Below are 23738 nucleotides of genomic sequence, written 5' to 3'. Positions count from 1 at the left end.
TCCTCCTCTCAGTATGAATAGTCCCGATGCTCCGCCCTGTTTTCCTCCGTCTAGACTCATACCATCCCTTATTCAGAGTTTGTGCGTCCCTCGGCTTCATGCAATGCTCACATTATGATGAGAGGTTAAGGAGTGTCAAGAGAATCTGCCAAACTGATTTTAAGCTGCTTAAAAATGAGAGCGCGAGAGATGGGCAGAAAGAGAAGGAGAAGCATCATGAAGTGGATTGTAAATGTTTCCAAATGAACAAGCTCTAATTTTGTATGCTTGGCTTCTTCCAAGCTCAGGTTTGGGATTTCTTCCACTTTTTATTGCACCGCATTGATTCACCAGAATGGGGATGAGCAGCGGTGCACACTTTTTGTGACTCTTCACTTTTTTTTTCTCTGTGCTTTTCTGAAGTGTTTTTGAAAAAAAAAAAAAAAAAAAAAAGTCTGCCATGCTTCTGGTGTGGTGGTGCTCGGTGGTGCTGACCTACGTGTCCGTCTACCTCTCGCTCTCCTTCCTGCGCAGCTTGCTAGCTTCCGACAGAAGCGGGCGAAAATCAACGGTGCGGGGGCGGCGAAAAAGGCGCCGAAGAGGACGTGCTCGGCTGTCGCGCAGGATGACGGTGCGACGCAAGACTCCCACATAGTGCCGCCACCAGCGCCGAATCGCAATGAGCCGGATGGGAACTCCATACACGAGGTACTGTGCACTGTGCGCCTCCAGCTGTAGCATCTTCAAACAAAGTACTACAGAAGACGTCACAAAAGCCACATTTTAGGAACCCTACTAATATGGTTGCGTCAGGAAGGGCATCCGGCGTAAAATGCTTTGCCAAATAAATGATGCGAATCGTGCGTGCACTTGACCCCTGAGGGGAAAAGCCGAAAAGATAACAACAACAACATTGGCTTTCAGTTGGTTTAAGAATTGATTTTACTGATTACAGTGGGCACCTTGATTTATGACTTAGCCATTTTGTGACCATGATGGTAACTTTCAACACTCATATTTTTAATCATTTTTCTCTATTGAGATATATGGAAATGACATTCATTTGTTTCAGCCACCCCTAACAGCATCGTTTTGTGCACCATTTTTTTGGGGGGGGTTGGAGAATGAAAACATACAGGAATAACTAGGACCCGATTGGTTCATTGACCAGCCCATACTAACTCTTTTAAATTCAGCATAAAGTCCTCAAATTTTGTTTTTCACATTTTTTTTTTGTTTTGCTTTGTTTTTTTTAAACAGATTAACATATTAATAATATTAATAGTTGTAAGCGTTAGGAGGCAAAAAGTTATTTATTATATTATTAATTAATCGACCCATTAAGCGGTTATCGGAATTTGATTCTGCCAAATATCGGTATCGCCATTGGCCTAAGAAAAAAATCTAAAAAAAATTAAAAAAAATCTAGAATGATGTAGCGGCAGCCCTAGTAATAATGTGATCAAATAAAATGTAAAGTGGTAGAAACGCGGTTATGCGCTACTGGCCTTAATGGGTTAAACTTGTGTTTGTATCTTATTTATATATGCATTTCATTTTCACAAAGCACTTTTAAACCACGAGTTTTCCACTGTGCAACATAAATAGTTAGTTTGTATTGTTATGTATGGAACACTGCTATTTTTTTTTTTTTAAACACTGCTCCTTTCTATTATTTCAATTTGCATCTGTGTTGGGTGGTGACATGATGGCTCATTCGTCTTGGCATGCGCCGTGTCATTGTGATTTGCATCCTCATTGCTTGCTTTACTGAGTAACCCTCCTCTCCGCTCTGTAAACATACATTACAGAAATGGGTCACTAACCATCATGTTGCCTGCGAGCTGTGTTGTCATGGCAACCTGGTCCGGATTAACTGACATTTACAGCCTATTTTTTTTAACAAGCAAGTGTGTTGTGTGTGCATTTAAAAATCTATATTTTCCCTAGATAATGCGCAAAGCGGCGACTAAACCTGTTTAATCTCTTTGCCCATTTCCGTAGGATTCATTGAACCCCAAGAACGTGGAGGTTCAACGACAGAAGGGTGAGCTACTCAGCACGGGGGCAAGCATTTCCCCTGTCGGTGAATTGAGGGATGAGGAGCTGGTTGCGCTCACCAGTCAAGAACAGTTGCAGGTACGCACCATCAATGCACTGGTCATACCGTGGGTCCAAAATTTTATGCATGTCTAAATGTACTAACATGCGCTAAGACCGTAATAAAACCATAATTAGAGTATGAATTCAGATGGAAAACACTTTGAGGTCAGAAATATCACGGTTTACCAAATGTTGACAAATCACTGCTTTTACAATGTCAAATTGGCACCTTGTCCTTGGAACTGTTCGGCAGGTTTCACTCCATGATTGCCTTCCACCTCTTTTCATAAAAGAGAAACTATTTTTATTCCAGTTGTCTTTTTCGTAGCAGGAATTGGTTTCACTTCAACGTGAATTTAAAAAGCCAAGTGTTATTTATTTTTTTTTTTTCCTCGCCCTTGCAGCAGTTAAAGCAGGCCGTGGAAAAGCGTAATGAGATCATCGCCAAGCTCAGCTCCAAACTGCAGGAGGCCCAGGCGAGTCGAGATGAGGTCCAGCTGGAAGTGCAGTCCCTTGCCGGCAAGGTCCGGGCCTTACAGAAACAGCTCCAACAGGTATACTCAATCCACAGTCGCTGCTGAAATGACCGGCTTCCCTGGGATCTACACGTTTCCTTAAATCGTTTTAATGAACACCACACCTCAATAGGCAGGTCCTTCCCTACTTCTCAGAATTATTAACAAGCGAGGCCAGGAGGTTGTTGCAACACAAAACATGTTTCTTGGGTTACTAGAAGACTCTTAATGGCAGAGAAGTGTGACGAATGGTTGTTGATGAAAGCGGTCCGCGATTGAGTGGGGGCGGGGATGTTAGGTGCGGTTAATATTAGAGCGTGTGTTAGTCTTGATTGTTACATGCGCCCCTCATGGTTTTCTAGGATGTCAAGCTTTAATTCAGTGGATGACTTACACTTGTTCTCAGCACTCACTTAGGACCCACAGTTCGAAAAACTACATTTGGCAATTTACCTGATCAGCCACCACCCCCCCACTCGCGAAATGCGAGCAGAAAAAACAACAGCTACCAGTACGACAGCACACATCTCAAAACCTTTAAAGCGGAAGTCAACCCAAATGTATTTTTTTTTCAAGAACATGTTTCCAGCAGGCCCACTAGTTGAAACAGGGCATGCTGGGTAATTTTGCCTTTGTGGAATAAGTGTTAATCCATTCGTTTTTAGCCATCTCCGGGGGCGGCCGTTTTGTCTTCTGTCGACTGAAATTGACATCGCAACTGCTCACAACAACCAATCACGGCTCAGATTCAGAAAACGGGTCAGCCGTGATTGGTCGTTGTGAGCAGTTGTGATGTCATTTTCAGTCGACAGAAGACAAAATGGCCGCCCCCAGAGATGAGTGCATTTTGCTGCTTAACTTATATTCCACAAGCACAAAATTAATCAGAATGCCGTGTTTCAGCTAGTGGGCCTGCTGGGAACATATTCTTGAAAAAAATATGTTTGGGTTGACTTCCGCTTTAAGCTGAGGCATTCTTAAGTCCAAGTGCCAATTTGGGCCTGGAAACTAAACTTGAATCCGTAAATATTCTGTGACGCAGACGAGTGTGGGCTTTCAACGCCTTAAAAATCAGCCGGGAGCGGACGTCTGTCATGTGGCCAAGCAGCGGCAGATGCACAACTCCCCAAATGAGGACCTCAGCATGGAAGATGGGTCGACGGAGCAGTCGGGGAGCGCCGGCCTTGGATCCCGAACCAGCGCCGAGGGCTTCGGCACCGACAGCGAGACCGAGACGGACACCGCCCTGTCCGAGCTGAGAGCTAAACTACAAGAGGAGAAGGACTACTGCCTGCGCCTGTGTTCTGAACTGGAAAAAGAGAAGGAGAATCACCAACACGTGCTTTCATTAATGGAGGTCGAAAGAAAGGACCTGCAGACCCAGCTGAGCCAAATCCGGAGTCGCTGCCTTGAGGAAAAGGATGTGCTCAACAGAGAGTTGCTCCAGCTGAGGAATAGGCTACAGGAGGACGAAGAGTCACAGAGGAGATGGCGCGAAGAGGAAGCCGCGTTCACCCGCCGTCTCCAAAACTTGGAGGACGAGCGACTAAGACAGGAGGAGGCCGTGAGGAGGTTGAAAGAGGAGCACAGAGATGAGCTGGAGAGGGTCAACCGGCTGTTGGAGGAGAGCACGAAAGAAGTGACGGGACTGAAAGCTTCCAAGAACCTCCAGAATCAGGCCAAAGCTGGTTTGAGTTTTGCTGAGGTCACCGGCGCCGACAAAAGCAGCGGTGAATCAGGACCGGACCAGGACAACATGAATGTATCGTTATCTGGCGACCTTCTAACGGAGCGCTACTTTGCACAATCTTCAATGGGTCGCGGCGCAACTTGCAGTCAGCTGGACATCTCTTCAGACCAAAGGTTTGACCGCTCCTCCTCCTACTTTTGCTCTGTCATGATTTACCCTCTGTGCTGTGTGCTGGCCATTGCTGCCAACCTCACTATTTTATTTTTTTAAAATAATTTTAGCTGTGTTGATGCAAATGTAATGATACTTAATGAGGGTGGGGATTTTTTTTCCCCCATTTTTTTTAATTTCTAAACTCAGCTCTGATTATGTCAGTAATTTACTGTTTGCATCCAATTTTTCATTTGGCTCATTTTGGCTAGTTGAAACTCATGGAAATTATTTTTTTTAATTCCTTATTTACTGAATGGAATCATACATTTTTGATCAAATGGGTTTCATTCTAGACTCAACTCTCCAAAAATTGTTTTGTAGCAAATTACATTTTTCATCAATTTTTGGACAAGGGGCCAATTTTCCATACTTAGCTCCACCACACACAGAGGGACTATTGACTATTGAATGTTGCTCAAAGTTGCATTTGTACCAGACTTGTAGGGTTATGAACAATAAACTAATTGTGATTAGATTACAATAATGCGATTGCAATTTAACATAAGATTATTTTTCCAAGATCCTATTCACGTTTTAATTTTTTTTTTTTTTTTAACAAAAACAAGTATCTTAATCTGTATTACAATGATCAATATCGGAAATTATAATTCATTGTTTTGGTTTTATAGGTTAAAATAATAAAACATACCAACCGATCTTTTTTTAATTTTTTTTTTTTTTCCCCTCCCCTCTTCCCACCCTTGTATTTCTCACTTATTTTTCTCCAGGTTTGACAAGCTTTTTGCAGGCCACATAAAATGACATAGCAAGCCGGATGAATTTTGACATCAGTGCCATAATTGCCCTTTGCCCCTCTCCTTACAGCTTTGAGCTGAACAGCGATGTTTTCTGCGACCAACCTCTGCTGTCCGTCTCCAACTGTCCCCCCAAAGAGAACTCGGACGTCCACGAAAGCTCCCTTGGCCTTCGCGTGGCTGATAGTTCAAACACCCTATGGCTTAATGACTCCGTTTTTGAACCGGTGGAGACGAGTGGCGTTTCAGAGGAGCTTTTCAGAGAGATGGACATTGCCAAAGAGCTTCTGAATCAGCAGTGTGGGGAGCTGCGTCAGGAGCTGTCCATGAAGGACCATGACTTAAATGTGTTGCGAGAGGAAGTCTGCAAGACAACCGAAGAGCTGGAGGAGGCTAGGAACAGGTAAGACGCAAAACTGAAGTGTGCTCCAGCTCTAACTGTTATGAAATGCGCTATATATATAAAATTGTATTGTATTGTAGAGGTGTGGGACTTGACCATATTTTCTGGACTATAAACCGCACCTTTATATAAGCCGCATCCACTCTATTAAAGAAAAAAAAAAGGAAAAAAAACAAATATATAAGCCAAGTTATAAGATGCTCCTATGTCTATTTAAAAAAAAAAAATAAATAAATAATGGTAATGAAAACCTATGCACCTATGTTGAAAAATTAAATATTTACTAACTGAAGGTTGAGATTGAAGACTCGCACAAATGTGCCTTGATCCCACTTCAGCCATTTGGCTCAAGCTCACAGCTTTTTTTACTCTATATTTTTCCAGGTGGGCTCAAGTTACAGAAGAGCTCATGGAAGCCCTCAGGCAGCTCGAGGAGGAGACAGAGAGGAGGAGATGTGCCGAGGAAGAGATGAAAAGTCTCAAACAAGATGGCCTTGACAACAAAACAGCTGCCTTACTGGAGGAAAAGGCTGCGGAAATCTCATCTGAAAGTTCCCCGCTGGTGCCTTCAAGAGAGGAGGATAAACTGTCTGAGGAGCTAAACGAGGACAACGCCATACCTTTCCCGTCGCATCAGAACCAGCAGGAGATGCTGGAAGTGTCTCTGCAGGAAATTAAGGAGATTGAGGACGGTACTTTACATGCTGACAACCGTCTGCAAACACTGCAGGTAAATGAATAAAAAGACCAGAAATATAATTCAAGATCTCACACGTACATGCTATATGAAATGTGCTCAGAGACTAGTAAAATACTTTCATGTACACTGATGAAGACATTAAACAGAAATAAAATTTAAAAAATATATTATGTATGTCTATGTACAAAACTCTTCATCAGTGGTTACATTTTTTTGTGTCTTCCTTGCATGCCATTTTTCTTTTCCTATATCCACCGTTGCTGCTGAAATGGTGCAAATGTTATTTCTCTCCACTTCAAGGCAAATTATAATGAACTCATATCGGAGCTAGAAGAGACAAAAAAAAGGTATCAAACCACATCTGCCCTGCTGGACGAAAGGACCGTGGCGATGGAGCGAACGGCGGAGGAGCTCCAAAGTACATGCGCCCAGCTACTAGGCGTCCAAAGGGAGGTAAAAAGCCTACAGGTAGAACTGGAGGAGAAGTGCAGCAGTTTACAAAGTGCTGAGAAGCAGAGGAGTGAGCTGGAAGCTGCGATTGTCAACCTGGAGGAGGCCCAAGCTCTGGCGAAGCAGGAGAAGGACAGATACTGGAGCAAGGAAGAGGAGATGGGTGATCAGATAATGAAGATGGAACAGGTTCTCAAGGACGAACTTGAACACTTTGAGAACTTGCTACAAGCTAAGGATGCAGAGGTGAGACATGTACTAGTCACAAAAAGGCAGGGAACGGGATAAACACCATGCATCTAGTATGTACATAATCAGGAAACTGAGATTCTGCATGCTTTTTTTTTTTTTCTTCTACAGTTGGCTGAAGAGAGAGAGAAATGGGAGGATGAGAGACTGGAGAAGGACAAAGAAGTTGAAGATGTGAGGGAAATCCTTGAGGAGCTGAGGAAGGAGCGGGAGGAGGAGGTGAAGGCCTTGATGGAGAGGCAGGTCTTGGCTGTGGAGGAGGCTACGGAGAGGCTCCAAGTGTCCCACCAGCAAGAGATGGCAGACCTCCTGGATCGACATCAACAAGAGGTGGGACCGGGGAACTCCACGTTACGGCTGCACGATCTCATCGTTTTTGAAAAATACATCAGGGAAACATTTTGTTCTGCTTTGTAATGTTTAAAAATGTGGGCTGTGTGTGGTGAAAACAATTACTGTGAGCTGTCGTTATTTCTCCATCTGCATAAACGTGTAGATGTTAGAGTCGAACAACCGCATGGAAAATGAGTTGCTGGCGCAAAAATCGGCCTTGGAGCAAGAGCAGAAGCGACAGATCAGCCTCATTAAACAGGTACTCAAAATGGTTTGATGTAGCGGTAGGCAAAGTATGGTGATTCTTTAATTCGGTCCACTGAGCATTAACATATTTCAAGAATCCTGAAATTTCTTGGATTTATTTATTTTAGAATTTATTTCATTATAATCAAAGTTCAGCTGGGATAGGCTCCAGCAACTCCCCGCGACCCTATATAGGATAAGCGGTTTGGAAGATGACATGACATGACATAATTAAAGTTATTTAATTACTAAGGTGTTCACATTACAACATAATATTATAATATAACATAACATTAAGTAGTTATTATAAATTGAATTGAACATTTAGAATGAATTTATTACGAAAATACAAGTATTATTGGAAGACAATTGTCTGTGTATTGAAAGATTTTTTTTTATAACCAGCTAATTACTAAATGAAGAATCATTTTACTGTATTATAAAAAATATTATGAAATGTGTATATGTATGCTTAACATTTATTTTCATTTTTAGTAATAGCTTTATTTCATGTCATGTGTTTCAGTACATCGCTAATGCACAGCTCCATTTGAAGTTATCATTTTTGAAGAGCCTCCGGTTGTTCTTCAACGTTTGCCCTGCAGGTGACGGAACGCGAGCATGAGCGGACGGTGATAGAGCTGAAGGAGAAACACGAAGAGGAGCTCAGTCGGCTGAAGACGCAAGTCTCCATGGAGGTGACGGAGAGTCTGGAGGCTGCACACCAGGTTGAAATGGAACAGGCACAGGTACAGAAATGAAACTTCAAACTTGCAGTGATCTTGAGTCCTATATTTTTTTTTTCTTGACTAAATTTGCATTGGAAAGTGGTTGTTGTCTCTCATTGTTGTCTTCTCCCGTGAAGGCCAAGAAAAGCCGTGAGCTGGAAGCCTTGCGTCTGAGCCTGACGCACCTTCGCTCATCCCAGCTGGCCGTCTCCGAGGAGACGGCCCTAGCGAAGGTTCAGGCCTTCCTGCAGGACCAGCACCAGTTGGAACTGGACCGCATTAAAGAGCAGAATGAGGCACAGCAGCACCAACTGCGTGAGTTGCATCAACGTGACATGGGTGAGTGACTGAGTATAGAGGGCTTCAATTATTCCTTTTATTTTTTTTTGAATCTATTGTTTCAAAAGTGTTTGTTTCTTTGTTCAGAAGAGCTGAAGCAGAGGTTTGCTGATGAGAAAGGTTCCATGGAGGAGAAGCAGACCAAAGAGATTAATGTCAGGCTTTCCAAAAGACTTAAATGAATGTATTTTTATATTTATGTATTTAGGTCATTTCATTTTCAGTTCTTTTGACAGGTTCTAAGGTCAGAGTGGGCATCCAAAGCTGAAAAGGCCCAGTTGACACTCCAGGAAAGCCTTGCCAGCACGCAGACAGAACTTGCCAAAACGCAGTCCTCCCTTGCCCAGACCAGCCAAGATTTAATGGAAGCCAAGGAGTCTTTGTCCCACACTCGGACGGAGCTGCAGGAGTCAAAAGCACGCCTGGGGAGCTTAGAGCTCTCCAGCGTGGAGGAAAAGCAGAAACTGGAGGAGGAACGAAAGCAGTCATGGGCTGACAGGAATGCCACTGCCTGTAAGTTCCACATTACAAACTCCCAAAAGATTTACATTGCACATTGCATCTGTTTTCACAGTTGACTTTTCCACTTTTTATGTTGCAGCCTTATTAAAAAATGTTTTTAGAAACATTTTCCCCCTTAAAATTGTCCCCACACCACCACCACCACCCCATAATGTTTTCTTTAATTTTTTATTTTTTTTTTAGAAATCGCATGTTAAATAGGTAATTCATGTGGTGTTGTGCATACACTTTTGAAGGGTAAAAATGTGAAAAAAGTGAAGTGCTGTGAATTCTTTCTGGATATTTGAACTTAATTATTTGTTTTCAATGCCATTCAGGTTCTTTGGAGGAGTTGATGTCCAGCCACAATGTGTTGCTTCAGGAGAAAGAGCAGCAAGTACGCCAACTAGAGGAGAAGCAGTGGCAGCTGCAGGAAGAGGTGACTTAAGCGGGCCAAATTTGAGCAATTTCCCCTCCCTTCCAATCAAAGTCAGATTATCTTTTAGCGATTATCCTTTGGTGTGGGATTTTCTCTCTCCAATCTGCTTGAAATTTATTTGGGCTGAAGTCGATTCCTCACTTCACTCTCCAAGTCATTCGCCACAATAAGAATTATGAGGGGAAGAGTTTGTGGCCACTATGTACTGTACACTGAACAAAATTAGACCCTTTTTTTTTCTTGAGCTAAACTCAAAAGGTTTTTCTATTCACACAAAAGGACTTTCTCTCAAACATTCCTCAGATGTCTTCGGTGTTCTGTGATAGTGAGCACTTCTCCTTTTCCGAGATATTAGACGTAATATATGTAGCATGTTAGACAGCATGATTATTGCACAGGTGTGCCTTAGGCTGGCCACAGCTAAAGTACACTGTAATTTTTTCTGTCATGCTTTGCCTCTGTCAAGCAGGTGTTACGTCTGCAGGAGGAGAAAGATCTGCTGAAGAAGAACTCACAGCAGGAAGTAGGTCAGTTGTGGACTCAGCTGGAGAGCATGAGAGCCAGCCGTCAAGAGCTTGGAGGTGAGATTTATGAATACAACCTTACATCAGATCGCCTTTTCATCAGAAGTCTTCATTTAACAACCTTGAGAACATTAAGCAGCATTTTTGTATTGACTGATTTCACTCTGTAATGAAATGTAGCATCATAGAGGATGGGGAAAACCGGAAAATGTTTAGCTCCAAGCATCAGCCAAATGCAAGCCTTTTGTATTTTTGTCATCTCAGAGCTGAAGGAGCAGCTGCTGGCCCGCTCGTCCCGCGTGGACGACATTGAGCGACTCAAAGCTGAATTTACCGAACAAAAGCGTGAAATCAAAGAGCAGAATGAGGCTGAGCTGGAAAGCCTGAGGAGGTATTTCCAAACACTACATTGATGTCTTTTTGTGTCATATTGAAATGGAAACTGATCTCCTCATTATGGTCACTGACTGTATTGTTTCCCAACTTTTAGTGTGCCAAGGCACATATTTAACATTTCACAATTTCATGGCACACAACCAAACAAAAAATGTCACAAAAATATTTAGTTGTAACTTGACTTCTGATCTTAATTCATTCATAGACCAAACTCTTAACCTGATTTACTCATGTTATATCAAATCAATTGTCACCATTGAAATTTCATCCATTCCAGCGTCCCAAAATATTTTTTTAGCCTAATAAATAGAATCTAATGAAATTAACTTGTTTTGTAAAATGTAATTAAGATGAAAGTCACACACACACACGCGCTGTATTCATATGGATAATTTCATCGCAGCGGTTGGCAATCACTGATTACAGCATCATGACTATGCCCCAACCCCTCCCTTCAGGTACTTTGAGCAGCGTTTGCGAGTGTCTGAGGAAACCTACCGAGAGGAAATTGCTCTGCTCCAGCTGAAACTGGTGGAAAGTGCTTTGGAGGAGTCTGTGCTTAAAACCACAGAGCACAGGTACACCAGCGAAGCCGCCTCAACTAGTATCCTAAAATACTCCAGTAAAATCTTTGTCTCATCCCCTGTTCGCTTCAGCTTCGTATCTCAAAATACTGCTGAAGAGGAAACGGATAATGTGCAATGCGATACCAGCCTTGAAGTACACAAACAAAAGGTATTGTGAACATGGCTACTTTTGCCAAACTTGCTTCCTCCCACATTCCATAAATTATGCATGTTAGTTTCATTGAAGACTCAAAATTTTCCATAGCTGTGAATTTGAGTATGAATGGTTGTTTTTCTGGATGTGCTCTGCGACTGGCTGGAAACTGGTCTAGGGTGTACCCCGCCTCTCGGACGGTATCAGCTAGGATAGGCTTCAGCCCACATTACTTGAAAGAGGACGGTGCAATAGAACATGGGTGGATGGAAGCTTTTTTGTTACAATTTGGTATTTTTCAAATAAAATACTGTATTTTCTTGGCTATAAGCCGCTCCCACTCTATTTATTTTTTTTAATTAAAAAAAAAAAAAAATCCTAACAAAGCAGCAACGTTGCTGATTATAACGGAACAGAACCAAGAGATAATAAACAGTACTTATCGTCATTTCACTGCCGGCTGCCGCTCCGTTTGTCAGCTAATGTCCACGAGACTCCACCACCTATTGTTCTACTACATTCTACATATGCACCTGTCTTGTTTTATGTTAATAAAGTCAGCCAATCTAACACACGACGTGCTAATCAACAATAGCATTTCACATCGAAACAACAGAACATACGTAACATCGGCCAGTCACATTCATGTGCACTTCAGGGACCTCTCGGAAAAAATCTAATCAAAGAATTCCAGCACCTAATGCAATAACCTAGTGCATAGCGCCCTCGCCTGTTGAACTCCTCCACCTGCAGTCACATCCAGTTAATGGCTGTGACTGTGTATTGTATTGAATTGTACTGTAATTCCGGTTAGAGCGCCCTGAGCGGTGGAAGAAAAATCCACAGACTAGTCGCACCGGACTATAAGCTGCATTGGCTCAAAACCTAGGAAAAAAGTTGCGCCTTATAGTCCGGAAAATACGGTAATCATTTTGAGTGTATATATTTGTACCGCAGCTACTACGGTGCTCTCACAGCTTTAAAATTGACTCAAGTGCTTGAATGCATGGAAAATGTGTATGACGTCTTTTGTCATATGCAGAAAATGCTTGACACTCAAATGGAGGACAAACACAAAATGGATCTCAGTGACCTACAATCATCCTTTAAGGAAGAACTGCACCAGGTAAGACACGTTTGTTCCATCTATGACTCGTAACATTTTTCCCCTTCGTTTTCACATAAAAGTCTCTGCGTGTTAGGTTCGTTCAGATCTCGCGGACCATTACTATGAAGAACTGCAGATGGTGAAGAATCATCATTCCCTGGAACTAGAGCAGCTCCGAGCCAAACTTTCTGACCGTCACTTAAAAGGTGCTTTACTAAATCCAAATATTCGTGTATCATTTGCTAGACCTGGGCAGTTCATCAATACGTTTGTCAGGGTGAATAATTCATTCATTTTTGTCACTTTTTTTTTTTTCTCTCCCCATCTTCCTTAGTTAAAAATGCCTCCTCGCAGATGTACATGCCTGCAAACAGTGAGGAGCTATTTTTTTTCCATAAGGGGTAAAAAAATTATCCATTGATATTTTTCTATGAAAGTCATATGGCCCAGCCCTTCGCAATGCATTTTGGGAATACAGTGAACCCCTGCTATTTTGAGGGGTTCTAACTTCAATAACTGATGCCCCCAAACCCCAAAAGGAGATTATAAAGATGCCACAAGATGGCGGCAAAGCACTTAAAAACTGTGAGGATCATCTAGCATTCATCTAGCATGTACCCAATCATGAAACCATGTTACATTAAAAACTGTGTTCAGTACTAACATATTTCAACAAACAAACCACTGTCACGTGAGACTCATCAATAGTACTTGTTAGCATAACTAGCCTCAATAACATGCTAGTGTAAACTGACATGACATCACACTAATATGCGCACTGGCATGTCACACAAATGGCATCGGCACAAAAGTTTGGTAATATAGGCTTATTGTAACAGCAACGTTGGCTACACCAGAGATTATTAGTAGATGCATTGGTAGAGGAGCACAAGCATACTTTCACTTTTGACAATGCCTGAGGTGCATTCAAGGACCGTCAACAAAACGGTGCATCTCAAATGGAGATGAAAAATCACAAGCAATGAATTAAACCTGACAACAGCACAACGATTTCAGCAGATCATGCCAAAGTAAGACTAAAGTAATATTATTACTTTGCACTGATCACAAAAACGTTGACTAGATGAGATTTTCAGTGAATAAGAGAGGATAGGTTCCCGAAACATTTTTCAAATTTATGAATGCCAAACAGCAAAATATGTGGTTGTTCACAGTCAGTGAATTCACCCTTAAAGGGAAGTCAACCCAAACGTATTTTTTTCCAGAATATGTTCTATGCAGGCCCACTAGTCTAAACATGTCATTCTGATTAATATTGCGTTTGTGCAATATGAGAAATCTGTCCGTTTTTAACTAGATTGGGGGGCTTCCATTTTGTCACTTCTGTCGACTGAAGATGACATCGAAGTTGCTCAGGGCTCAGATAACGACCAATCATTCTTCAGAAAACAGGTGAGCCGTGTTTGGTCCTTATCTGAGCCCTGAGCAACTGTGATGTCATCTTCAGTCGACAGAAGTGACAAAATGGCCACCCCCTGAGATGGCTAAAAGTGGGTGCATTTTGCTGCTTAACTTTTATTCCACAAACGCAATATTAATCAGAATGTCTTGTCTCAACTAGTGGGTCTGCATAGAACATATTCTAGGAAAAAAAATATGTTTCGGTTGACTTTCCACTTTAACTCATCTCTTGCAGAGGTCACTCGTGTCCACATGGAGGTGGCGAGACAAGTTGAGGTAAGAGGATAAAGCTAAATGCATTGAAAATGGCTGCTGCTTGACACAATCTGCTCATTTCAATCAGGTGGAGGTTGAACTGCGTTTATGGTGCTGCACCGAGGAGCTACACACCAGCTTGACCCTCATCCAAGCGTTGGAGAGCACGCTGGCCGACGTGAACAAACGCAATGCGGAGCTGCGCAAGACTACCGAAGACGTATGAAACTATTGTCAAAAATCACAGTTGTATTCTGATCATATGGACTCTAAACTGGAATGTCTGTCGCAGCTGAAAAGGGAGTTTGACAAGGAGCGTGTCAGCCTCACGGAAGCTCTGGCGCCACAAGGCGAGGATGAAGTGAGGAGGATGAGAGATGAGCACGAAGCTGAACTGGTCGCCATCAGGAATGAGATGGAAGAGGAGAAGACACGCTTGCAAAATGCTCTCTCAGAGGAGAAGGGAAAGTCCTTGAAGAGCGAGTGTAAGATTCCTCACGTTATCAAAGGCCACGTGACCGTCCTTCGGTTTGTAACGCCGCCGCATGTGCCATAGGCCCCCAGGCTCTTAAAGCTAAACACGATGTGGAGCTGCAACGTGAGAAGAGCAGCACGGCAAAGGAAATGAAAGAGCTCACGGTTCTACTCCAACAGCAGGCTGAGGAGCGACTGAAACAAGCCCAGGACCGGTGAGAGATGTCTCGATAGCAGTGTTGAAATAAATCATGTCATTGATGCGGTGACATTGACTGTAAATTAATTATAATGCGATGACATTGCTTGATGAATTTCACCCCACGGCATAAAAAAAAAAAAAGATCAGTTTGTCTATTATGGTGTGACGCGAGTTACATCCAGAGTGGTATAGCGCTGCTCTCTTCCAATTGACATCATTGGTCACAAGAGGCCGTGAGCTAAATTTTAAGAACGCTTTCAACTTTGAAAGTAGACGTGGGCCCATTTTGCATTTTACGAACAGAAGGAAAGCACGAACTCGACAAGTCCCCATGCATTGCAAAGCATGTCGCACAATAATTATAAAAACAAATGAAATAATATTTGAGCCTTTTTACCTTAAGTTTTTTTTTTTCCCTCTATATTTTGCAACTTATTATGACTATTTAAAAATAGTAATAATTGTCTTGTAATGTTATGACTTTGTGAGAAAGTTGTGACTTTATTGAAAAATAATGGGGCTTTTTTTTTCCACTCCAAAAATGTATTTACATATTACAACTTTTCTTGTAATCCTCTAAATTTAATGTCACACTTTCTTTATTTGCAGTGTTGCACTAATAACACTGCTTTGCAAAAGCAAAACTCACTGCGGTGTACGTTAAATATTTTTGTTTTCTTTCTTGAGATTTGAGGAAGAAAAGGCCGTGTTGAAGCAGTGTTTGGCCCAGAAGAATGAAATCACTCTGGCGGAGCTGCGGAACAAACATCACAATGAGATGGACTCTCTCAACGCCGAGCACAAAGAGGAACTGGACTCGCTCTGCGCCAGGCACGGGGACCAGCTTGCAGCTGTGACTGCCCGACTGCAGTCTGAGCACAAAGCCCAGCTTGTTGCTTTGGAAGTGGCTCTCAATTCCAAACGCAAGGAGGACCTGGAAGCCCTCGAGGCCTTGTTTCAGGAAACCAGTCAGGCTCAGCTGGAGGCTCGAGAAGCGGAGCTGGCTCGGAAACACCAGGAGCAGTCGGACGAAATCGAAAAGAGGATGCTGAGTAATATGGACACCTTGGAAGCCACGTACCTGAAGGAAGTACACGTAAGAGCGCACGTTTGTAGAACCTCGCATTCCCCCCAAAATCTGCCAATGCCGAACCGCAAATATGCAGGGGTTGCTTTGCGCCATCATTGTGCAAATAAACTTGAGGGTTAATGGGCGAGTATATTTCTAATCCTTCTTTCTTTGTAATGACAGGCACTGCGTGATGAAATGGTGCAACTGGAACAGAGGCACCATCAAGACCTCACCGGTCAAAAGGCGGAGCATCAGCACGTGATTGAGCGTTTTGCCGCGGAGCAGGATGCTGTCAAAGATGAGCTGCGAAAGGAGCTCGCTCGGATGCACATGGACAAGTTCAGGGCCATGGCAGCTGAGCTCAGTCACGTTCACCAGGTGAACAAACAGCCTAAATGTTGCTTGAAAGTAATAAATCAATGCTGTTAGATGGCAACTTTTTTTTCCTCATAAAATTGCAACTTTTTTTTTTTTTCAGCTTCAAATATCACAGCAATGACATCATTAAGACTATTTTTTGTAATTTCAGATACCCCCGCCCCAATTGCTTCCATTTATTCCTGTAATATTACATTTTCCTCTTAAATTTATTTTCCCGTATACAGACTGAACTGTCTGCTCAAAAGGAGTCTCTGGATGCTGAACACTGCAATGCTCTGGGTACCTTGAAGGCGCAGGTACTCTCATCCAATCATCCCAATGATGTGTTGTCATACTGTGTATATTAATGATTCACATAGTAACAAGTTGGTCCATTTATTTGCACTGGATAGAAATCTTATTGAATTTCCTCAAACTGTGGCCTCCGCTCTAAAAGACGTCATTCCTCAATTCATCGGCAGTTGTTTGGTCACAGCAGGTTTTTCCGGTCGCATCCGGCAACTACGTAACTAAAGGGATGAACACAATTTGAGAAAAATATGGCATTAAGTATCATAAAAGTACATTTGTGTAAAAATCAATAAATAAATGGAGGCATTCAGAAAGTATTCACACTGCTTCACTTTTTTCACATTTATGTTACAACGTTATTTAAAAAAAATATATATATACATTTTTGATATTACATCTTGGAATATAATAATTTAATAATTTTGAGCAAACCCATATTACTATTCCAAGAGCAACATTTGTACTTCTAACTGATTTTTTTTTTCTGATAATAAAACCTGTCCTTTTATTCAAGTGAAATTTCAGCTTTATTCCAACTGAAATACTGTGTTCCTCTAATTTTTTTTATTCATGTATTTTATGACTATTTTCTTACAATCACACCTGTTTTCTTAATAGTAATATTACAACCTGTTTTGTTTTTTTTAACTTGTCATTTTACAAGTTTTGTAAAATGGTGACATTCTTTATTGCATTATAAATGCAGGTTTCTTTTTAATATTTACAATTTAAAATCTATTTAGTAATGGCATCTTGAATGCTTGAGTGTTTTTCCTCAACATTTTTGATTTGTTTTTATTAAATTAATTGAATAAAAATAATGACGTTTTATTGAATAAATTGGACTGTATTCAATTTCAAACAGCAGTTTTGTGACATGACAACTTTCATTATGGGGGTGTTGAACTTTCAGGAAAAACATGTCTTTTTTCCCATTTATGAACAAGGCCATCAAATCACAAAATGTGGAAAATAGTGAAGCGCTGTGAATACATTCTGGTAGACTGTATTGTAAACAGTAACTTATCTTCTCAGGTTCTAGAACTGGAGCAGCAACACAGCACTGCTCTTCAGGAGCTCACGCAGGCATACACCACTGAGAAAGAACAACTCCATCAACAGCACCAACTCCAGCTACAGGTGTGTGTAGTTTGCTAGGGTACGACTCACATGTTTTTCTGAGTTTCAAACAGCCCATGAGAGAGAGGCTTTGACAGTCGTCCATCCCCCACAATGGCTTATTTGTGCAGTTGTGTCAAACCAATACACAATACGTCGTTCACCCCGTCATAGGAGTTGAAAGGAGCCTCCGCGCGGGAACTGGAGGCGTGTCGTCGGGAGCTTGAAGAGTCATCGTCGAGGCAACGGCAACACTTCCTGGAGGAAGTGGAGATGCTCAAAGTCCAATCGGGGGAGAGGTTGCAAGACAAGATTCATCACATGAAGGTGAAAGATGTTTTTGGAATTCTTGTTGTTTTTTTTGTAAATGGGAACTCTAGTTATTCCTGCGGGGGGTTGTCGGGGTGGAGGGGGTTAGTGACTAAGCCCCACTGTGAATAATAGGCACCCTCTGTCAACATTAACAGTTAACTACAGTCGACTCCCACTATTCGTTGGGATAGGAACCGGGCAATATACAGCGTTGTATTGCATATAAATATTAAATCAAAATATGTACTGACATAAATGTCTAAAAACAAACAACTTATCAAGTCCCTGTAAAATGAAAATAAGTCTTTTGACACAGCATAGGAAAGAGTGTTGTACAAAACCCTGCCAAATTTGAAAGAAAAAAAAAAATCACCAGGTAAATAAAATGAGGTTTCATAGTCATGAAAAATCAAACCATTGTCTCCGCTCTCTAAAGCTGTGGGTGTGTCCACTGAAACCACTCCCCACTCATCTGTCAACCAAATGCCATTACAACAACCTGAAGAACGGATGCTACTTGTTCAAGCATCTTTATTATGTTGACACATTCCTACATTTGGACCTCGGAAATGTATCCGTTTGAAGCTTCAATTGGTTAGAGTATCTCCAACCGCATCGGGGTGGAGCTTCCAACACCGCGACAAGAGGCACCACCTATCTTGCGAGTTAACAGTTTTGGGCCTAGTAACTCGCAATTGTGCTGGTTAGCGATATATAGTGAATGACTCTTGCCCAACACCGAACTGCCTCACTAGGCACTATTTTAGCTACGGCCCCAAAATCAGGAAAACTGAAATGGTGAAAAGATGGTTAACGCTGTATCTCCACAAATGAGTATTACATAGTTGTCAGTCTTTCTACGTTTTAAACAATTATCTTCAAACATGTATAATGTATGTAGAAGCAGATCTCTGAATGCACTCTCCAGGGTCTTTAAATATTAAAAGTAAATGTGCGATTTACCATAAAATTTATACTATGATAGTGATTCTTTCACATACCACTAGAGGGAGCCTGTCTACCTCTTGTAAAACGCATCCCAGATTTTATGAATCACTGCTCTAGGAAGCTCCTCAACTCACTCCAACAGTTCCATCACAAAAAGAGAAAATAGGTGAGTTTTTCTGTAAATGAGGATAGGCTATAAAATGATCCACAAATGCCGAAATGGGGAACATGCGGGGGTTCACTCTTTCTGTCTTTAGTGCCTCTATTTATCCAACTGTATCATTTTGACCCAGCGTTATGTAATCTCTGTGGATTATTTCATTCTGTTGTGTTTGTTTGCTACATTGCTCCTCTAATCTCCAGATGCACCAGTTCATTTCAAGGTTTAGTTTTTTTTTCCCCCCCCCCGCTATTGGACTCCTTCCCAGTGGAGCTTTATTCAAACCCAGTTTTGGTTTAATCCCGCCATCATTTACGAGAGGGACGTGCTTGTCCGTCTGTCTGCATGTACTTTGGTACATGCGTGTGTTTTTGCATCGCTGCCATCTGAACAGTTGCTAAAGGGGATGGATGTAAGCTTTTTATCCGCTGATGCGCAAGGTTTTTAGGCCGAAGGTGCTTCTCTTTTTTTTTGGGACATTTCACTCGCTGCCTACGAGACGCAGCCAAAGAACGACAACAAACAGACGCTTTCGCATTCTTTTCATCACCCCCCCAATCATGCATCGCTATTTCTTTCAAGGCTGAGAAGGAGGCGGAGCTCGAGGACCTGCGTCGGGCGTTGAAGTCGGAACAGGAAGAGAAGGAGCGCAACTACACCGGCAAAATGAGCCAGCTCACTGCACAACTGCAGCAGCTAGACGCTGTGGTTGCCCAGGTACTTCTAGTTCTCACACACATGCAGTCAATAACTTGGTAATTAACGTTGATCATGTTCTCTGCGTACGCGCGTTTGACCAATTCCTTGACGGGCTGTCGGGAAAACAGTTTTTATTTTTATTTTTTTTTCATTAACATGCAAGTGGTTTATCAGATTACAAAGTAGTAGTAACATCACATAGCGCCCTTTTCCACTTCTGTGGATGCATCCCAAAACAGAAAATGCCATGTGAAACATTTTTCCTGAATATTTTTGTTAAACTGTTTGTGGTGCGGTAAATGGCAAGTGAGTGTGTGCATACACTTTGTTGTTGTCATAGCACCTGACACTTGGCTGTTTGATAGTAAGTAGCATTAACATGTACACTCAACCCTCCCCTCTATCATGAGGTTAGCAAAGAGCAGCTTGAGAGGGTCTGGGAGGGTTCTGTTGCCCAGGTGACGCCATTGTTTGGCTGGTGCAGGTGGCTGCGTGGGACATTTTTAATGAGGAGCGGGAGAGACAGGGAAAAGGGAGGGAAGTTCTGTTGGTAGTGGTGGTGGATAATGGAATAAGGCAGCAAGGACGGATAGGTCAGGAGAAACCAAGTAAGTTCTGAACTTGGAAAAAAAAATATAATTTTTTTTAAAGGTGGAATGCACTAGATGTGGTTTTAAAAATTTTAAAAGACTCGAACAGAGTGTTTATAGCATTCACAAGTATCCTCTATCTTTCCTCCCAGTTGCGAGCGGAGGTTCGCTGCCTGCAGGGAGAGTTGGAGGGCAAGCGTGCTGAGATGGAGACCCTGGACACTCTCCTCCAAAGACGCGAGCGTGAGAGTCAGGAGGGAGGCAACCTTCTCAAAATGCTCACCGACGACTTGCAGAACGCCAAAGAGGAAAGGTTTGTCTCAATTCGTGTGGTTGTGTGTGCTAGGGCTGTTAGCCAATTTTATTGATTAATTCCTGTTTGTCAGGGTGAATTTTTTTTTTTTTTTTTTTTTCAAAGTGGGTGTCACGTTAAATCTACTCCAGAGAGTGTCGCCAAAGGGGAAAGATGACAGACTATTTAGATGTAGAAGCGATAATGCACATACACACACTACTAAAGACTACTACTAAATATTGTACTAATAGTTTCTAAAGTCTGTCTCATGCAATATTCTTAGACTGGTTACATAAAGCACATTTTCATTGTTATTATTATTTATAGAAGAAAAGCACTGTTCAGATGTTTGAGGCATCACTAAAGCAAAAAAATATTAGCATAAAAGTCACTATTGCCCTAAAGACAATATTATGTGAGCCTTGAAATATCAGACAGAATGCTCTAAATTGGTTGGCGGTCAAGAGGTTCTCTTTTTTGTAAAATAGCTGGCATTGAAGGACTTGAGGTCTTGTTAGTGTTTCTATTTAAGCTCTTTGATCTTCAGGCGGTCTGAATAGAGTGGGTGGAGTTTCAGAGTTGGTGACGTGGAAGTCTTCCATTGGTGTTGTACCTAATATACAAAAAACATAATCAGTGTAAGGTTTTACAAAACTTTGCAACATCATAATGTTATGCCTACATGCTATTGGTAAGAGATAAGATAATTTAATTGAATTACCTGATGGCTCTGATGCCATGGGTAGTTGGGTCTCCAGGCCTTAATTCCAAGGCGCACAGACTTGCAGAGCCTCAGCTTGATGAAGTCCCGGAACAAGGTGTGGTGAATATACTTGAATTACTTGTGATGAGGCTTCGCACGAGCTCTCTTTATCAGGTTAGCATACGTTGGGACAAACCAATCTTGGTCACTCAGATGGGGTTCACTCACCTTCATGCCAAACAACATGTAACATTGTGTGTCAACGTGTTGTACATGGTAAAATTGTGAACTGCAAGCTTTGTTTTGTAATACAAGGCGAAGCTTTAATCTTTGGGGACAAAAGGAGAGCTTGTAAGTCTATACAAACGACCATGATGTTGCTGGCCTTGCCGTTGTCGTTGTTGCGTGCCTCTTGTTTATGAAGGTGTTGCTGCCACGCGTCATCAGGTAGATTGCACCGGTCCTTTTTTGGACGGTGAAGGCTTGACAATTGCCTTGACATAGGTGGTTTATTCTTCTCTGCTGCAGCGCGACAATACACTACATATAGATCTGTATCGGCTGATACGCAGGTTCCAGATAATGTTTAGATGCTGTGGTTCAGCAGTAGTGAGAGGGCACCTTTTGGAAGATTCTAAAAGCTGCCAATAAATTCATGGCCTGTCAATGAACGACGTCCTGTGCTGTGTATTTGTCCATATGTGTCTGCTGTGTCAAAATATGGACAATCCGGAACAGTTGGCAGCTCTGAAATGAGAATACAATCAAGCACAAGTGTCCAGTGGAAAAATACAATTCCAAATCTGGTAGTACAACCAATTTTCAGGAAATGTACAATATTGTGTACATCAGGCCTCTAACTCCCCGGCTACTGCTGTTATAAGGCAAATTTTATTTATATAGAACATTTCATACACTAGATAACTCAAGTGTGCTTCACACAACCAAAATCTCGACACCTAAAAGCCTTTTCAAACAGAACCGCTGAAGACATCCAAAGAAATGAAGGTTTGCGAATGTTGGTTTTTTGTTAGGCTTTTTTTTTTTTTCTGATGGCTTCTTTTTCCTTGTGTAGACATAAACTGCACCAGGCCAACGACAAGCTGAAGAAGGTGCTGATTGAGATGCTTCGTAGCACTATTGCTACTGAAGAGCTGATCGGCAAAAAAGTTAACACCAGAAGCAATATGTCGTCTGAGGAAGCTGGGAGCTCATTAGGTGATAATGATGCTCAAGAATCAGGTCAGTCAGTTTTTTTTTTTTAATTTGGTCCCAACTTGTGAAGTTGACCGAAGTTTGGCAGTCACCATCGGAATTAACTAATCAGTTAGCTCTGGTTTTAATAGGCATTTCAGTTGCAGATCTGTCTCTACCTGTGGACTTGGAGCTGACACAGCAACTCTGTGAGAGTCTGCTAGTTTCGGACATGCATATTAATCCTGGAGGAGAGGAAGCAGCCATAAATGCCTGCAGCAGACTGCGCCATACCGTCGATATGCTCCTGGAGTTGCTGAACCAGGCCAACGCACAGGTACTGTCCAATGTGCATATGATTTCCTAAGATTGCAGATAACAGCGGCTAAATTGCATCTAACAAATTGTGTGCGCAAATGGGTGTAAAGTGGTGGAGATTGTTTCACTATTTCAAAAATTGTTTTGTGCTTCAGATCGCTCTGATGGTTTTTACCATGGAAAATTTGTTGTGATGGAGTTGCTTCACAATAAGTAGCTTTTGGGCAAATGGTGAACAGTTCTTCAAAAAAAAAAAAGGACTTGAAGCTGTCAAATGACACTCCCATTTAACGTTTACTGTCAAACTAAACTTAAAACAGAAAATCACACGTCTATTTAAAACAACCACAGAGCTTAGATTTCCAGACCGCTAGCTTAATGCTAATGCTCGATAGCATCTATGCCGCCATGTTGTAACTTGTAACCCTTTATCAACGGATTCAACACAGACGGTGCAGCAATACAGTAGTAGTTAGAAGATATAACAGTCGTCAGTTGTGTATTCATTATCCTCTGTGAAGAATTACTCATAAAAGGAACTGCACAATTTTTCACGTTTTGCAGACACAGTCCTGGTACGCTTGGTTAGTTACTCGGATACCACATCTGTTGAGCCCGTGTTTACACACGTAAACCTCTAATAAATCCGTCCCTTTGCGTTCATGAAAGGCAAGTTGTTGAACACTTCTAACCAGGTTGCAATCCTTCCCCCCCCAACTGCAGCTGGAGCAGACGCATAATGCCCATTTGTCTCTGGAGGAGAGGTTTGCTCAAGGCCAAGAGGATTCGACCCAACTCCTCAAGCAGCACAATCTCTTGTTGCTGCAGATTGACCAAGAGGTCAAGTTGAAGTGTCAGCTGGAGCTGGAACTCCACAAGGCCGAGGGTGAGCGCAGCGCAGTATCCGCTCTA

The 23738-nt window shown here is 42.1% G+C and overlaps 1 protein-coding gene and 1 long non-coding RNA gene across 12 annotated transcripts in view; one reads left to right on the top strand and one right to left on the bottom strand.

Moving 5' to 3' along the window:
* Positions 1–23738, top strand: part of pcnt (pericentrin) — a 45589-nt gene that overhangs the window by 2600 nt on the left and 19251 nt on the right. For 5 of the 11 annotated variants that reach the window (XM_086048928.1, XM_086048925.1, XM_086048924.1 and 2 more), the window contains 34 exons: positions 514–687; positions 1984–2118; positions 2487–2636; positions 3640–4460; positions 5326–5658; positions 6043–6388; positions 6659–7054; positions 7169–7387; positions 7554–7649; positions 8242–8385; positions 8502–8703; positions 8791–8858; positions 8940–9216; positions 9543–9643; positions 10110–10224; positions 10432–10558; positions 11022–11141; positions 11220–11298; positions 12326–12409; positions 12486–12597; positions 14049–14089; positions 14157–14288; positions 14361–14553; positions 14625–14757; positions 15432–15840; positions 15997–16194; positions 16422–16493; positions 17524–17628; positions 17782–17934; positions 19610–19744; positions 20469–20629; positions 22390–22556; positions 22661–22845; positions 23550–23712. In XM_086048928.1, the coding sequence (XP_085905054.1) occupies positions 514–687; positions 1984–2118; positions 2487–2636; positions 3640–4460; positions 5326–5658; positions 6043–6388; positions 6659–7054; positions 7169–7387; positions 7554–7649; positions 8242–8385; positions 8502–8703; positions 8791–8858; positions 8940–9216; positions 9543–9643; positions 10110–10224; positions 10432–10558; positions 11022–11141; positions 11220–11298; positions 12326–12409; positions 12486–12597; positions 14049–14089; positions 14157–14288; positions 14361–14553; positions 14625–14757; positions 15432–15840; positions 15997–16194; positions 16422–16493; positions 17524–17628; positions 17782–17934; positions 19610–19744; positions 20469–20629; positions 22390–22556; positions 22661–22845; positions 23550–23712 (6346 nt within the window). The remainder of the gene's footprint in view (positions 1–513; positions 688–1983; positions 2119–2486; positions 2637–3639; positions 4461–5325; positions 5659–6042; positions 6389–6658; positions 7055–7168; positions 7388–7553; positions 7650–8241; positions 8386–8501; positions 8704–8790; positions 8859–8939; positions 9217–9542; positions 9644–10109; positions 10225–10431; positions 10559–11021; positions 11142–11219; positions 11299–12325; positions 12410–12485; positions 12598–14048; positions 14090–14156; positions 14289–14360; positions 14554–14624; positions 14758–15431; positions 15841–15996; positions 16195–16421; positions 16494–17523; positions 17629–17781; positions 17935–19609; positions 19745–20468; positions 20630–22389; positions 22557–22660; positions 22846–23549; positions 23713–23738) is intronic. The other 6 variants (XM_086048929.1, XM_086048920.1, XM_086048930.1 and 3 more) reach the window with 4 other exon arrangements.
* Positions 20910–21572, bottom strand: LOC147137349 (uncharacterized). The gene is made up of 2 exons (XR_015089249.1): positions 21333–21572; positions 20910–21224 (listed from the first exon to the last, which is right to left on the bottom strand). It is a non-coding gene; the product is annotated as an uncharacterized LOC147137349 (long non-coding RNA).

This window comes from Filicampus tigris, chromosome 13 (genome assembly GCF_054856515.1).
Source record: "Filicampus tigris isolate MCC_2025a chromosome 13, RoL_Ftig_1.0, whole genome shotgun sequence".
In the NCBI taxonomy this organism is placed as follows: domain Eukaryota; kingdom Metazoa; phylum Chordata; class Actinopteri; order Syngnathiformes; family Syngnathidae; genus Filicampus; species Filicampus tigris.
This window is presented reverse-complemented; position numbering and strand designations above follow the sequence as displayed.